General features: G+C 32.6%; 3 protein-coding genes across 3 annotated transcripts; all 3 read left to right on the forward strand.

The window, feature by feature from the left end:
• The first annotated feature begins 1,590 nt into the window (after positions 1-1,590).
• Positions 1,591-2,508, forward strand: LOC107060051 (putative F-box protein At1g65770). The gene has a single exon (XM_015307356.1). The coding sequence runs from the start codon at positions 1,591-1,593 to the stop codon at positions 2,506-2,508; it is 918 nt and encodes a 305-aa protein (XP_015162842.1).
• Positions 2,509-5,717: 3,209 nt separating this feature from the next.
• Positions 5,718-7,023, forward strand: LOC102595840 (putative F-box protein At1g65770). Its single transcript, XM_006344442.1, has one exon. It carries the CDS (start codon positions 5,718-5,720, stop codon positions 6,915-6,917), a length of 1,200 nt encoding a protein of 399 aa, XP_006344504.1. The 3' UTR covers positions 6,918-7,023.
• A 3,186-nt stretch (positions 7,024-10,209) lies between these two features.
• On the forward strand, positions 10,210-11,406 carry LOC107060052 (probable F-box protein At1g65740). The gene has a single exon (XM_015307357.1). The coding sequence runs from the start codon at positions 10,210-10,212 to the stop codon at positions 11,404-11,406; it is 1,197 nt and encodes a 398-aa protein (XP_015162843.1).
• The last annotated feature ends 6,425 nt before the right edge of the window (positions 11,407-17,831 follow it).

Below are 17,831 nucleotides of genomic sequence, written 5' to 3' on the forward strand. Positions count from 1 at the left end.
ATTGATAACATGATTGATATGTGCCAACTGAACTGTTGTTTTCTTCATAATGACATATTAACATGAAGGCCTGAATGACATTCCAGACCGGTTTATGTTGGAATCAATCGTTCATTAGCTTGATGACGACATCTTTCGTGGCTCTTTTTCTCTCAACCATAGTAATAAGTGTGGTCAAGATGCAATGGAGTGCTTCAAGCATTGAGGCTTGGTCGAGCAATTTGGGTCATTGGTGGTGTTTAAGAACAATTGTTTACATTTTTATGGCTGGTGTATATACTAAGGTCCAGAGTCAAAAGGGCAAAAAAAAAAAACATTATCAAAAATTTCAAAAGGGCACATCAAGTTTTTTTTTAAACCAAAAGGGTAAAATCAGTCCTGACGAAGCGATTACTCTGACACAATATTGATGTCGTTACTCCGTTAAAAATAAAAATCGCTTCTATCCCAAAACTTCTTCTTTTTTTTCCATTAAAATTAAAATAAGTCAATTTTTTTAACAAAAAATTCTCTTGAAAATCGCTGCCAATTTATTTTTTTGAAAATCTTTTTTATTAAAAAAATATTATTTTTTATTGAAAATCGCTGCCTTGGCAGCATTTTTATTTTCAATTTTTTTAAAATTAAAAACACTGTCAAGGCAGCGATTTTATTATTTTTTTAATAAAAAAACTGCCAAGGCAGCGATTTTTTTAAAAAAATAATCAAGAGAATACTTTTTAAAAATTATAACGCTGCCATAACAGCGATTTTAGTTGGAAAAAAATAGGACTTACAACGATTTTAATGAAAAAATAGTTTTGGACAAAATCACTGCTAGGGCAGCGATTTTTATTTTTAATGAAATAACGGCGTCAATATTGTGTCACAGGGAAATCACTTCGTCAAGAGCGATTTTGTCCTTTTGATTTAATTTTTTTTTGATGTGCCCTTTTGAAATTTTTTAACCCCTTCGATAAGTTACTAACAAATATTATTGGGATCTAAGACAAAAAGAGAACTCATATATTAGCCTAGATTTACAAATTTGGAGAAAATTTATACAAGTCTATTACAACAACTTCGAAGTAACAAATAGATTTTGGGACTAGATCTGTCCACCGAATCTAGGGTTTTCTTTAAAGGTTATTCCTAATTATTAGTCCAATTTTTTTTTTAATTATTCCTTTATATTTATACATTTTGACAAATTGAGAAAGGATAAACTTTTCTACCTATTATACCGTGGATTAATTAATTTTGAAAAGGTATAACTTGGGATAGAGGGAGTATCTATATAAGGCGGCTGGTATCAGAACGGTCTCATCCCTAAACTTGACATCTTCCGATGGCGCAAGAGTTGGCTGATTGGTCGGAACTTCAGTATGATCTGCTTGCCCTAATTGCTAGGCGTTTGATCTGATTGAAGACTACCTAAATTTTGGCATTGTCTGCAAATCCTGGCACTCTGTGCCCGCCAAGAACAATTTTAACAATTACCTGTCTAGAGCTCCTTGGCTGATGCTAGCGGAGGAAGACGGAAATTCTTCAGCCTCTATAATGGCATGATTTTGAACAAGAGGAATTCCCAAAGCCAGCAGAAAACGATGTATGGAGTCTATGGGTTGGCTTATCATGGTAGGAGAAGACGAGGGTGAAATTAGTATGCTACATCCCTTCTCTGGTGTTCAAATTGAATTGCCCCATCAAAATACCACCGTAGATTACGACAATCATCGGACTGGCTGGAAGATGGGCTTTATTTTCAAGGCAGTTTTGTCAGCTAATCCTTCTCATACATCCGACTACCTTCTCATGGTCATTGATGGAAACGCGAGGTTCCTAAGTTTCTGGAGACCTGGAGATGTTAGATGGACTAGAGTTACCTGGGAAGGAATCAATTACAATCTTTTTTCTGATTTAATATATTTTAATGGCCAAATTTATGCCGTGGATTATTCGGGTGATCTCCTAGTTTGTGATGTTGCTGATGTTGTTGGCTCTGAACCCACTAAAGGTCATATTGTAGCGCAGATACCACTTGAACCTCAACATTGTCGAGATCACTTATACATCCTAGAATCACTAGGATCATTATTTGTAATTTTGCGAAATGGTGTTCAATTTAGGCCACTCAAAGATGATTCTGAAAGGATTCCATTAACGCTCCTCCCAGAAGAAGATGATGAGGTTGAGGGGGAGTTAACACATGGGACAACAATTTTTCGAGTTTTCCAGGTCGATTTAGCTGCTGGCAAAATGGTGGAAACCAAGGAATTAGGGGACGCAGGTTTTTTTCTAGGTGCTAATGCTTCTCTATCAGTCCAAGCTTCTCAATTTCCAGGAATCAAGCCCAATCATATTTATTTCACAGACGAATTTTTTGAATCATACCTATCTTATGAAGAAGGAAGAGGGTTGGACATGGGGGTGTTCAACTTAGCAGATGGCAGCATCCGGCCGCATTACAATAGTGTTTCCCTCAGTCGTTTTTGTCCTCCAACATGGGTAACACCAACTCTGTATTGAATTTGAGTCATACATACTCATTCTTTATCTTATTCTGTTTGTTATTGTATATGTTACTATTGTTTTACTCAAAAGTTTTTGAATGCTTTTAATTTAAATTATTACAGATGTTGATGTATCTTTCTTGTATTCATATAATTGGACAAAATATAATCCAATTAGATGTTATACTTTCTTAAGTATGTTGTATTGGAATGCTACTGGAACTTCATCGTTCTTCTTCTTATCCAACTTGTTATCCAACCCTTAATGAGTGACAGTAGCGTAGCCACATGGTGGTCAGGGTGTCCAATTAAATACCGTATATACAAGTAATTGATACACGAAATGATTTAATAATATATTTTCGATAGCTTTAACATAACAAGCTGTTATAGCCCAGTAGTTTCACCTCCTTGGAATGAGGAAGTACTTGTATGTTCAAATCTCACTAGTTTTACTTTTTGAAAAGAGCTTTTGTTATCCTATTTCTAGACACCCTTTGTGAAATTTCTGGCTCCACCAACTGCCTTAATCTTACTGAGCGATGTTCCAACAGCTTCAAAATTGTAAGAACTTCCATGTCTTTCTTTCCCAACATATCCAGCTGTTGCTCAAAGTGAATCTCAATCTCTTCGCCAAGAGAAACTGAAAAAAAGTTGATGAAATCTTTTGTGAACTCAGTGAGTGACTGGCAGAGGGCATATTCAGGAAATTGAATAATTATTCGTGGGACACAAGTGGAGTGTAGGCATGCTAGTGCGTGAAAATACAATTATAATTATAAATATAGGAAAGATGATATTAGCATATTCAGGTGGAAGTTGTTACTTTCATAGTTTCAGTGATTATGATTACTTATTAGCACTTAGCAAGGTCCACACGTTTACTTCAACTATCATTTTCTGCTTCATTTTGAATCACACCTTTTCAAATGTGGGCAGGCATATATCCTTAAAACTTATAGAGTTTGTAATTCACCTAAATCAGATGGAAGTTTATAAAGACTATCACAATTAGTGATACTAAGGCTGTTGAGCTTATGCAACCGGCAAATACTTGATGGTAGCTTATTGAAGTTGATGCAATGATCCATTGTGAACTCAGAGAGCTGTGGGAACAAACCAGGGAGGTCTACATCTGACTCATCTAAGCTGTTTTTCATGTCACAAAGCACTAGAGATATCTTTCGCAAGTTATTGAGAGGATTTGTGGAGTCAGATAAGTGAGTGATGCCTCACCTTTCAAATATCAAAAGAGAATACGATGGACTACCAAAGCAAAAGATTTGCATGTTTACTATAATCAACAGGGAAAAGATTGAGAAGGCAAATGTCATTAGGAAGTAGTTTGATAGGAAAAAATGATATTAGAAAATAGTAATTGAGCATAAGATGAAACTAACAAAAACTTACTATAATGCTGAAGAACTTTATAGCCTCAGCAACATGCTTAAAGAGTGCCAAAAAACTCAGCATTGATCCTGCATCCATAGCCTGTAAATTGATCAACATTTAAACAGTAAGTTTCAAGGGAGAGCTTCATGGTGGCAGGATACCGACAACCAGAGCGCCTTAGTTCAAATTTCCAAAAAAAGCACTTGTTTGAATACCAGAGAGAAGTGCAAAGACCTCCGTGTTAAAACTCGAAGTTTTGAAAGATCCTCTTTATCTCCAAGCAAAAAACTACAATTTCCTTTCTTGCCATGCCATCCGCGTACTTCTCTGTCACAATAAGTTACTCTCTAGAATCTGTAGGGAATTAGAAGCAAGACACCCTCTGCTAAAAGTTTCACATTCAATATTCACATTGTGAAACAGAATGGAGACAATTTGAAATATTTTAATCTGCAGTTTCTTTCAATATTTATTAAAAGAAATTAAAGTTCAATACAGACATGTGAAAATCGTGAACAGGCAAGCACGTTAATGGAGATAGATACATTCGTATGTGTAGCATATAAGAGTCTGTAAACATAAATAAAAGAGATAACAAAGTTCTAAGCCTGCTCCAGGAAACATACAGAAATTGCTAATGAAACAGATAAATGAAATGTCAACAAGTGGAGGCAAAATATGAACTGTTTCTTCTGCATCATTGACGCCAGTTAAAGCATCTGCAGTACAGGTCAAGATTTCTCATTTTTTTGAAAATTGACTTGTGTGTGTGAAGCTCTCATTATTAACAGCAGTTTAAACAGAATAGACGGGTGTTTGCTCCTCCAAACTTATGGTTTTAAAATAGAGAAAATTACTGTCATCTAGTCTACAAAATATATATATGTTATATAGATAGATAGAATCTCTAGTTTGAGTGAGATTTAAGCCTATACACACTCACAACACGGACTTTGCGTCCACTCCTACTCCAATTGCTCCGCCAATTACTACTGGATTTGTTTGTTCTCTGCAATGGTCAGAAATTGACCTCTCTATTACTACAATACCTCACGGATTGCTCGGCCAATTCCTACTGGATTTGTTTGTTACTGCAATGGTCGGACATTGACCTCCAATTACTGAAATATATCAAAATGATATAACATCACAAAATAAAGTACAACATATCACGGTCATAGTGATATTTATTGTATATTGTGATGTTATATCATTGTAATATATTTCATATATCAATGATAAAATGCTGATAGTTTTTCTTTCTTTTTTAAAGGTAAACTTTGTACTCTTTTATTTTTACAATTTCAATATTGTTTAATGTGAAAATTTATAAATTCTAGTTTGATTGGGATCTATAGTTTTGTGGTTGAGTTATTCTAATTCTAGTATGGTAGTTTGTTTCTAACAACTAATTTCCTTCAATCTCTTTGTAAGGAAACAATATCTGAATATAATAGTTGAAATTTGAATTTCATTTTGTAACAATCTTTTGAAAAAAATCTTTGAGTTTGTCAAAATTGAATAGTGAGAATCTTAATTTATGATACTATTGAAAATTTAAATATTTATAATCTCTTATTTTTAATTACTTTATATTTTCTAGTAGAATAGTTTGACAATAATAAAAAGTTAATAATGATGTGTCAAACTAAACCATTCACGACCAAATATAGTAATAATTAAGACTAATTTTGGCAAATAAGATTCTAATTGTACTTTGAATTGAATTTGGAACTCTCTATTGGGATTCTTTCCTACCTTATTTATAAAATATAAAATATAAATATAATACAAAAAGCGGCAGGGATTGGAACTGTTGCATCCGATTTCCCGATGGCCCAAGAGATGGCTGATTGGTCGGGACTTCTATATGATCTGCTTGTCCTAATTGCTAGGCGTTTGAATCTCATTGAAGACTACCTAAATTTTAGCACTGTCTGCAAATCTTGGCACTCTGTGCCCACCAAGAACAATTTTAACAATGACCTGTCTAGAGCTCCTTGGCTGATGCTAGCGGAGGAAGACGGAAATTCCATTCGGAAATTCTTCAGCCTCTATAATGGCATGATTTTGAACAAGAGGATTCCCAAAGCCAGCAGAAAACGATGTATGGAGTCTATGGGTTGGCTTATCATGGTAGGAGAAGACGAGGGTGAAATTAGTATGCTACATCCCTTTTCTGGTGTTCAAATTGAATTGCCTCATCAAAATACCACAGTAGATTACAACAGTCATCAAACTGGCTGGCTGATGAGCTTTATTCGCAAGGCAGTTTTGTCAGCTAGTCCTTCTCATACATCTGATTACCTTCTCATGGTCATTGAGGGAGGCATGAGGTTCCTAAGTTTCTGGAAACCTGGAGATGTTAGATGGACTAGAGTTACCTGGGAAGGAATCAATCGCAGGTGTTTTACTGATTTGATATATTTTAATGGCCAAATTTATGCCGTTGATTATTCGGGCAATCTCCTAGTTTGTGATGTTGCTGATGTTGTTGGCTCTAAACCCACTAAAGGTCATACTGTAGCGCAGGTACCACTTGATCCTGAAAATGGTATAGACGAGTCATACATTGTAGAATCACTAGGATCATTATTTGTAATTGTGCGAAATGGTGTTTTATTTAGATCACTCAGAGATGATTCTGACAGGATTCCATTAACGCTCCTCCCAGAAGAAGTAGAAGATGATGGGATTGAGGAGGAGTTAACATATGGGACAACAATTTTTCATGTTTTCCAGGTCGATTTAGCTGCTGGTAAAATGACGGAAACCAGGGAATTAGGGGACGCGGCTTTTTTTCTAGGTGCTAATGCTTCAATTTCAGTACAAGCTTCTCAATTTCCAGGAATCAAGCCCAATCATATTTATTTCACAGACGATTTTTTTGAATCATACCTATCTTATGAAGAAGGAGGAGGGTTGGACATGGGGGTGTTCAACTTAGCAAATGGCAGCATTCAGCCGCATTACAACGGTGTTTCCCTCAGTCGTTTTTGTCCTCCAACTTGGGTAACACCAACTTTGTATTGAATTTGAGTCATACATACTCATCCTTTACTTTATTTTGTTTGTTATGCTATATATTACGACCGATGTTTCAACAGCTTTGACCTTGTGTGTTGGCTTTGTTTTCTCATCTCTGCTCTTCTATAAACTCAAAGTTTTGAAAGATCCTCTTTATGTACTTCTCTGTCACAATAAGTTACTCTCTAGAATTTGTAGGGAATTAGAAGCAAGACACCTCTGCTAAATGTCTCCCATTCAGTATTCACATTGTGAACTAGAATGGAGACAATTTGATATTATATTAATCTGCAGTTTCTTTCAATATTATTAAAAGAAATTAAAGTTCAATACAGACATGCGAAAATCGTGATCAGGCAAGCATGTTAATGGAGATAATACATTCGTATGTGTAGCATATAAGAGTCTGTACACATAAATGAAAGAGATAACAAAGTTCTAAGCCTGGAGGCAAAATATGATCTGTTTCTTCTGCATCATTGACACCACTTAAAACATCTGCAGTCTAAACAAAATAGACTACTTAAGGGGGTGTTTGCTCCTCCAAACTAGTTCAAATTTCTGCCCACTGCCGATATGTGTAGTTTATGGCATGAGTTGATTGAAGTTACGAGGAATCTTAGTAGTTCAGTTAGTTAACTATCCAAACTTTTACCTTGTTGATGAGGATTTGAATCACTACCTTGTAATTCTATTCTTATATCTCCTTCTCCTATTCCATTTTTAAAAATTTTTTTGTCTGAAGTTACGGTTGATGTTTGCCTCTCACCAAATAGAGTCAGGGTATCCAACAAAGAAAGAAATACCTTTTGAACATATGATTTTAAATAGAGAAAATTACCGTCCAATACTTTTGGGTCATCTCGTCAAATATACTTGGAGGATCTCATGCCCTTAATGGTATCATAATTTGGGTTCAAACTCTCCTAAAAAATCCGACTCTGTTACCCTTATACATAAATAAATAAAAGAAATTAATATCAAAAGCATGTATTTTTCTCAGTCGGTGTTCAATATCTTGATGACAAGTGAATTTGAATTTTTCAATATCTACCTAATCAACTAGTCGTAATTTTTCAATTAAATATAATACAAGAAAATCATTAAGTTTTTCTCACATACCAGTCTTGTCATGTTAACTAAGGTGGATTTCCACAAACTTCCTCTCATATTAGACCGATAACTCTTTGCAACTTTTCCAGTAAAATTGTAGCTAAAATCCTAATACAAGGCTTAGTGATATGCTACCTAAAACTATTAGAACGCATGCTCCTTTGACGAAAGATCGCAGGTGTGGCTCCTTCCTATAATCTTTAAAACTAGAGTGATTTTATCAAGGGGAGAGCTACAAAATTGACCAACAACACTGTACTGTGATAACGCTCAAATCACTCCCCAAAACCAATTAAAAGAGTGAGCGGTCGTCGTCAATAAAAATATCCAACTAAGAGTCGGGGTCGAATTCCATAAGGAATAATGTAATGGCAATTGAAAAGATAAAGGCAACTAGATACTAGTTTGAATCTAAATATACATGGTACAAGATTATTGAATAGAAGACAAATTTTTATAACTACAGTACTACACTTCTAACGGGGGCAAAGATGACATCAAGCAAGGGATGTATGAGAATTAGGAAAACTTGAGATTCAGTTAACACTGAATGATCCATTGCAATTCAATCCAAGATCAATCACTAATAGATATGCTAGGTCATCTTAATTCAACCCTAATCTCCTTTTGATCTCAAAGGATTATATTGTGATATCTCCTTTCGGTCTCAATCACATCAATACAAAACAACCCACTACCTTAACTTAGACCTCCCTTTCGAGGAAGCCTTGCACTCAACAATGAAACCCTAAACTTTCTCCTTTCGGATTCAAAGTCAAAATGCAATTATCAATCTAATTCTCCACTTCACGAGCTCTATTTTCAAGCAACCCACGAAGATTGGAAGCTAAGGTTGACCGTGCACTCCAAACCCATAAATTCAAACATGAAAACTAGATTGAACCTATTTCATGAAATCAGGCAGGGAAACAAGGAATCACAAAAGCAATAAAGCAATAAATCAAATACCCAAATAACTTTGTCTATTTCTAGCACAAAAAGCCTCAATTTCATACAAGTAATTACACCCACATTTCTAGCAATTAAGAACAAGGAATTGAAGAAGGGTAAAAAGAAATTTACTAATACAGAACACAATCTCCAAATCCACAAATGAAATGTGAGGCAACTTGCCTTCAATGTCTCAACCCCTAGATCAAGAACGCTAAGAAATCTACTTTTTAGATGTATTTATCTCTCTACAATCTTCTCTCTCTAACAATTTTTGGATTCTTTAACAACGCTCCACTCTAACCCTATTTTCTGAATTTGGGTCCAATTCTTGAGAATTTTTCATTCTACCCCTGTCTGAAAAGGTAGGCTTTGCAAAAGCGGCAGGAGGTTTGCAAAAGCGAACAGAAGTTCGCTTAAGCGATCTCCACCTTTTTGGGCCAGTTCGGAGAAGCGAACCCCGCGTCATCACTTAAGCGAACAGTCTTCCACAAGTGCGAGACCTGGGACTTGTTTTTTTACTCTTTTTAGCTTGTACTCAACTTTTGCTCATTGTTTTCTTTCCCAACATCAGGACACCTGAAACAACACAATTCAAAGGATAATTAGCCTCTTCATCTACTTGAGTGCCACAAAATCACAAGAAAAGAGCCTCAAATGAGTGCAAATCCACCACTCATCATATTGACAACACAATAGTATTAGATAAAAAATTAATATTGTTTGAATCAAAATAATAAGGTGTCATGTTAAGGATAATAAAAGCAAATTAATCTTGAATGGTGATAAATCATACCAAAAGTAGAAGTATACTAAAAGAAGCATAATATTTTTATATAATTTGATCAATTGACATACATGTAATAAAATTGATATAATAATTAGTTAATATAATTATATTAATGAAGTAGGTAAAAACCATACTAGTTACTAAACAAAAGAGAAAAAGCAGCCAAAATTACTAACTAAACTTTTTTTTATTTTTTTTTATGGTAAGAGAAAGGCGCAGGCTTCCTTGTGCCTTACAAGGCGCTGGCAACCTGCAGACACAGAAGTGTTACCACCTGTACAAATGTAGTTTATTTGGTAGTTTAGAAGAAAAAAAACGTCTGCACATAAGAATCCAATTTTACTTTGAATTGAATTAGAACTCTGTCCACTGAATCTTTGGGGTTTCTTGTTAGCTTATTTATATACGGCGGCTGGGATCGGAACTACTGCATCCGATTTCTCGATGGCGCAAGAGTTGGCTGATTGGTCGGAACTTCAGTATGATCTGCTTGTTCTAATTGCTAGGCGTTTGAATCTGATTGAAGACTACCTAAATTTTGGCACTGTCTGCAAATCCTGGCACTCTGTGCCCACCAAGAACAATTTTAACAATTACCTATCTAGAGCTCCTTGGTTGATGCTAGCGGATGATGACGGAAATTCCATTCGGAAATTCTTCAGCCTCTATAATGGCATGATTTTGAACAAGAGGATTCCCAAAGCCAGCAGAAAACGGTGTATGGAGTCTATGGGTTGGCTTATCATGGTAGGAGAAGATGAAGGTGAAATTAGTATGCTACATCCCTTCTCTGGTGTTCAAATTGAATTGCCCCATCAAAATACCACCGTAGATTACCACAATCATCGGACTGGCTGGAAGATGGGCTTTATTTTCAAGGCAGTTTTGTCCGCTAATCCTTCTCATACATCCGACTACCTTCTCATGGTCATTGAAGGAAACGCGAGGTTCCTAAGTTTCTGGAGACCTGGAGATATTAGATGGACTAGAGTTACATTGCAAGCAACCAATCGCATGCGTACTGCTTTTTTTGATTTGATATATTTTAATGGCCAAATTTATGCCGTGGATTATTCGGGTGATCTCCTAGCTTGTGATGTTGTTGGCCCTCAACCCACTAAATATCATATCGTAGCGCAGATACCATTTCAACCTCAAGATCGTCGAGAACAGTTATACATTGTAGAATCACTAGGATCATTATTTGTAATTTTGCGATATGGTGTTCAATTAAGGTTACCCAAAGATGATTGTGACAGGATACCATTAACGTTCATCCCAATAGCATATGAGAGAGGAATACAAGATGATGAGTACACATATGGAACAAATAATTTTCGAGTTTTCCAAGTCGATTTAGCTGCTGGCAAAATGGCGGAAACCAGGGAATTAGGGGACACGGCTTTTTTTCTAGGTGCTAATACTTCTCTCTCAGTCCAAGCTTCTCAATATCCAGGAATCAAGCCCAATCATATTTATTTCACTGACGATTATTTTATAACATACCTAGCCTATGAAGAAGGAGGAGGGTTGGACATGGGGGTGTTCAACTTAGCAGATGGCAGCATCCAGCCGCATTACAACGGTGTTTCCCTCAGTCGTTTTTGTCCTCCAACTTGGATAACACCAACTCTGTATTGAGTCAACTTGGGGGCCTTTGTTGTTTAATTTAGGTTTGCTCTTTCCTCCTCTCGATGAAATCGGGGAAATTTGAATCAAACCAGTTTACTTATTTTCAAGAATTCCTATTCAAGTATTAACTATATTTTGAAACTTTTAGAGTCACTCCTTAAATTTGGTTGTACTTTTAGATTGATTACTGATACCACCAAATTCATTATATTCGAAAAATGCAAAAGTTATGTATTAGATACATATCTGCCTTTTTTTTCTTGATATGTAGTAGAAACCTGAAATATGGATTGAATCTATGACGAGTGCTACCTGATAACATTGCAAACTTGGGGATAATATTATGACCTATGGATGTTCCAGCATTTGTAGGAATGAATAATAGTATCCAAGTTAACATCATAAGGCATCCAATATGCATATTGTTCTATTTGCAATAAATTACATATGGATAATGAGTTGTATCAACTAACTCTTGTTCTTTTTTATTTGTTCTAGTTGAGTGTTGTTAGTTTCAAAGGTACTCACTAAATAATAATCTCTCTAAGATAATATTTTTCTCCGGTTCCTACATAATATATTTTCAAAAGATGCGTATATATAAATATATGGTTTCATTAATATTATAAATTAATATTTTTTTTAAAATACAAATATATGTAAGATAATTTTGTGAAATATGATTCTATGTGTGTTTTATTTTTTTGTTAAAATCTAAATCTAGTTGAAGATCATGTCTAACTTATTTTATTGCATCAAAAAGTTCTAGTATTGTCTTTTTGAATTGCACAGTAAAATTGTGAAGAGTTCTAGATGCAATAAGTTTTTCCTTACGCATAATTGGTACCAAAGGTATTGTATCATCTTCAACTTCATCGTCAACATTTTTTTTATGGTATCCACAATTTCTTCTTAGCTCTAGACCTCTGAACATGTATAATTTTCACCCAAGTAATCCAACAGGTTATTGACGTCCATTTTACTGTGGTAACCGAGATCATTAGTCATGACCTCAAGTTCATGAATGACGTTTTCACAAGTGGGTTTATTCAAATTCTCTGAGATTTCATCCCCCGAGCGAATTTTGCAATGTCGAAAATAATTTATTATTTTCTCTTGCTGAACATTTATCATCCAAGCCGGCATTGCAAAATTGATAGCATCCAAAACACTGATCTTTCCAATGGATCATTTAACAAAAAAATATATTACAATGAATCATACACATACATTGTACTTTATGTATAATTAATTTTTTTCATGTGAATTCAATAAATATAATACACAATTTGGTACGAGACAGTGATTTTGACGTATTCGTTGTACTTTATGTATAATAAATTTATTTTTATGTGAATTAAATAAATATGATACATAAATTAGTAAGATATAATGATTTTGATGTAATCAAAACTAATCTTTATTAAATCTCAAAACACTCTTTAAATTAATAGATATTAATTAATTAATTAAATAATACCTCTATAAAATAATAATATTTCATGGTCTCACCTACCGAACTTGTGTTATTATGAGGGTCTTGCTAAAAAACTCATTTTTCTTACCATTTGTTTCTTTCTGCAGCTTGATGACGTTGGAAGAACTACTTTCATGGCTCTTTTCCGCTCAATCATAGTAACAAGTTGCTCGAGATGCGGTGAAATGCTTCAAGCATTGAGGCATGGTCGAGCAATTTGGGTCATTATTAGTGGTGTTTATGAACATTTGTTTGCATTTTCATGGCTAGTGTATACACTTTTTTTTTTATTTTTCACCTGGTGTGCGGAGTCAACATTGGAGTGCCGACTAAATCCGAATCGCGCTAGTGTATACATTAGTTATTATAAGTTACAAACAAATATTATTGGGAATTTGGGATTCAATGTAGGAAATGGCAAAACTCATATATTAGTTAGGGTTTACAAATTTGGAGAAAATTTAATTATACAAAGTCCAGTAAAAAGTGTAAAACGAATCTAAAGTAAGAAATGAAGTTTTTTTTTATAAAAAAAAAACAAAATATAAAATTTGAGGCGAAGTTTTAGAATTTAAAAACAAGTCAATGATTATATTACCCAAAAATATATTTGAAGCAAATTTCAAGATTTAAAAATTGATCTTTTAAATATTAGATAATTCTCGTGATCAAGTCGTAAATCAATCAAGAGATGCACATTAAATTAGTAAGAAGATGAAAAAAAAAACATCCAAAGAGATATGTTATATAAATTAGTATGCACCACTATTCATTTATTTTCATTTATTTCAATTAAATAGCAAAATTGAATGGTTAACCATGTCTTGATCCTCCGCCATCTCATTTTGTTTGTGCCTTATGTGACTTGCTTCTCCACCGTTGTCTCCCCCGGTTCCGATTGTACCTTCCGTCCTAGCTATTCTTGTTTCAATCGCTTATCCAACATGACAAAATGACTAATTAAAAGCTAACATTACATGTATTAGGGTCGTAAAATAATTATTAAATTTTAAATTGTTGTTATTGTTCATCAACGCCTTAAGAGAGAATTATTACTAAAATTATTAGATTCCAAATTATTATTATTGTTATTGAGAGAATTATTAGTAAAATATATCACCATGAGTGTGATCTATTGTGCTTTACTTTTTAATCTAATATAGTTTTAACATTGATTGAACATTTGTTGTCTATGGCTTTCGTTCCCCACTTTATCTTTATCTACTTTTCCAATCTTGTTTAAAACCTAAATTTTATTTTCCTTTTTCAACTTTTTCTTTGGATTTGATTTGTTCTTAGGTTTAGGTTTATTAAATTCACATAGTAATATTGTTATTTTTATAACTAAGGATTAATTTTAGTTAATAAGATGTTAGCCATTTATTTGCAATATATTACCTTAGATGTTAATTGCTGCAAAATTATTATTTATTAATAGGAAGATTTCAATTGCTTAATTCAAAATTTTAAAATATTTCTGATAAAATGTAGATAGTTTTATTTATTTATTTTAACAATTTTCAATATTGTTTTAACGTAAATTTATATATTTAAGTTTGGTTTGGATTGATATATAGTTTTGTTTTTTGAGTTTTTCTAATTCTAGTATGGTAGTTTATTTCTAACAATTAATTTTCGGCAATCTATTTGTAAGAAAACAATATTGGAATAGAACAGTTAAAAATTTGAATATCATTTTGAAGCAATTTGTTTGAACAAATATTTCACTTTGTCGAAATTGAATAGTGAGAATCTCAAATTTGAAAATACAAATTTTAATATTGTGTTACCCTAATGGGCATCGTAGAAAGAAGAAATCATCAATTGATCATATCTCTTTTCTACAGGGAATGTTCTTGTATTTCGAAAACGTACTTGCGTTTCGGTTTAGTCAACAACTTTGCATTAGGAAAAGTAAGATGTTATGCAAAAGTTGAAATTGAAATAATAAGATGTTATGCAAAAGTTAATAAAACAAATTAATCTTGAATGATGATAAATTATACCAAAAGGAAAAGTATATTAAAAGAGACATGATACTTTTATATAATTTGATCAATTGATATACATATGATAAAATTAGTATAATAAAAATTATAAAACAATAGCGAAAATAATCTCCCATAAAAAAATAATATATATATATATATATATTCCTTTAGTGACTATTATTTATTTAGTAAATATAATTCTTTTAATAAAAAAACTATTTTTTTCCATTTATTTTATGATTAGTCAAGTGTGTTAATTCCTCATTTTTGGTCAATCAAATGTATATATAACTTGTCTTTTACGACTCACGAGAAACGATTTGCACCTAACCCCAAAAATAAAAAGTATTCCCTTGATTTATACCACTCCCTCTGTCTCAATTTATGTGACACATTTCGAATTTTGAGATTCAAACAAATCTATTTTTTATAGTAATTTTTTCATATATCTTTTAATTATCTTGAATTATCAGACAGAGAGAGTACTATTTAGTGAATTCTTGAAGAAACAAAAAATATAGTTCAAATATATATGCACTATTCGAAAAAATTATTGGAACTATTTTTCATATTTATTTCAAAATATTTTATATTCTAGTAGAATAATAAGAATAATAAGGTAATAATGATGTGTCGAACCCAACAATTGAATATAGTAAAAAATTAGGCCTAATTTTCGAAAAGAAAAATAATACTCCCATCACCCCAAGCGACACGCGTAGGACGATAGGAGTAAAAGCGTCGGCAAATGTAAAATTCCAATTGTACTTTAAATTGAATTGGAACTCTGTCCACCGAATTAGGGATTTTTCCAAAAAAATAAATTTCGCATATAGTCACTCAAAAATAGTTTAATTACATTTCATAGCTATAATTTGTTAATTACGATTCGTAGCTACATGTTATAGAGATGAGAGTGACGAGTGAGATTGGGAGAGGGAGGAGAGAGGCGAGCGAGAAAGGGCAGAGAGTGGGAGAGAGGTGAATTGTACATGTATATCCGTTAATATATATGTAACTGATATACATATGTATTTGTATATCTGGCGAGCGAGATTGGGAGAGGGAGGAGAGAGACGAGCGAGAGAGAGCACTAATTTGTATAATTCGCATCTCGTTTGTATAATTCGTAGGTACGTTTGTATAATTCGTTTGTTTTTGTATAATTGAGTAACATAAAGTTCGGAATTATACAAATATGATAAAACTCGAAATAACGAATTGATACAAACATAAACATATGAACTTTAAACAACAATACACATTATATTATACAAATTACATTATATAAATTATATTGTACAAAATCCAAAAATTACACGTTTATACAAATTTTAAAAAGTTATACATAAAAAGATTGAATATATATGGTGATAAAACTGAAAAATCAAATGAGATCATCGTCATATACAAATACAAATCATCGTATACAAATACAAATCAAATGAAGAATTGTTAGTTGTGAATTATACAAATGTGGCGAATTATACAAACTCGAAGTCAGCCCATGTAATTAATGGTTAATGTTAGTCGTGAGTGATAATTATAGCAAACTATAACTATGATGACTAATTAAGTAGTATAAGTTTGCTTAACCGCGTAGTTTTTCCCTTTTTAATATATACTCTCTATGTCCAACAATAGTTGTCTACTATTGACTTGACACACCTCTTAAGAAACTATAAATAGAAGGATAATTTAATAAATCACCCTTTGAATATAATAAAGGATAAATTACCTATATACACATCTTTTTTCCCCATAATTTTCATTATTCCCTACCAGTTCTAAATTTTCCAAAATCCCTTATTTTACTCCCAAACGCTAGATACATAAATCCTAACTCCCAAAACCAACATTTATCCCTTCCTTATTTCACTTCACAAATCTCTCCTTATTTTTAGTCACAAAATCTTGGTATTTATGAGTCTTTACCTATTTTTTAAAATACTCCAAAATTCATAATAAAATAAACTTTGTGAACTTCAAATTTTTTACACTAAAGCGTAAATTAGGAAAAAAAAAAGAAGAAGTAGTAGTAGTTGTTATTATTTGTTAATAATTAATATAATATTTGTGGAAGTTCTTGCCTTTTCTGTCGTCTTTTCTTTTTATTTTGTCTTTTTCCTTCTTTTTCATTTTTTTTTGGTTTAGTAGTTGTTTTTGTTTTTCTATTATTTCCAAATCGCTTTGGGTTTGGTATTTGTAGTTGGTTTCTCTATTTTTGGTTAATAAAACTCACCCTCGGGTGCTTGATTAGAAATTAATAATATAATATTTATAATTTTTCATAATTTGAGTTGGTTATGGACTCTAACAACTAATCATTCATTAAAACTGATTAGGATTCTTGTGTTATTATTTAATCTTCTAATTTTCTCATAATAATATTAGTTTCAATTTCACCAAAATTTCATACAACTAATATTTTCTTCTTTTTTCTGGTGTTTTTCATAATCAAATTTCTTTAATGGATTGTGTTTGTTCATGTATCTAATTGATAACTTAATTCTTATTTATCGTGATACATTTATGGATACACTTTATTTCAACTTATATACATCCTTCTTTCACAACATTATTGTATCAGATACATTATTATCAACTATAAAGTGATACTTTCCGGGCAAACAATACAATACTTATCAATTTAAACGATATACATAAATAGTAATGTATCATGCACTAATTTTTTAGCTATGATACGTAAATTTGAATTTATTCTAAATGTATCAATTACATAGCAACTGTCACACGGTAATGTATCGATCTCAAATCTAACATCTTATGGACAACAATTACTTATTTAATGTATCTAGTATAAATACAATACTTATCAATTTAAACGAGATACATAAACAATAATGTATTATGCACTAATTTTTTAGATATGATCGTAAATTCGAATTTATACTAAATGTATCAATTACATACTATGATCGTAAATTCAAATTTATACTAAATGT

Source organism: Solanum tuberosum, unplaced genomic scaffold (assembly GCF_000226075.1).
Source record: "Solanum tuberosum cultivar DM 1-3 516 R44 unplaced genomic scaffold, SolTub_3.0 scf00055, whole genome shotgun sequence".
Classification (NCBI taxonomy): Eukaryota; Viridiplantae; Streptophyta; class Magnoliopsida; order Solanales; family Solanaceae; genus Solanum; species Solanum tuberosum.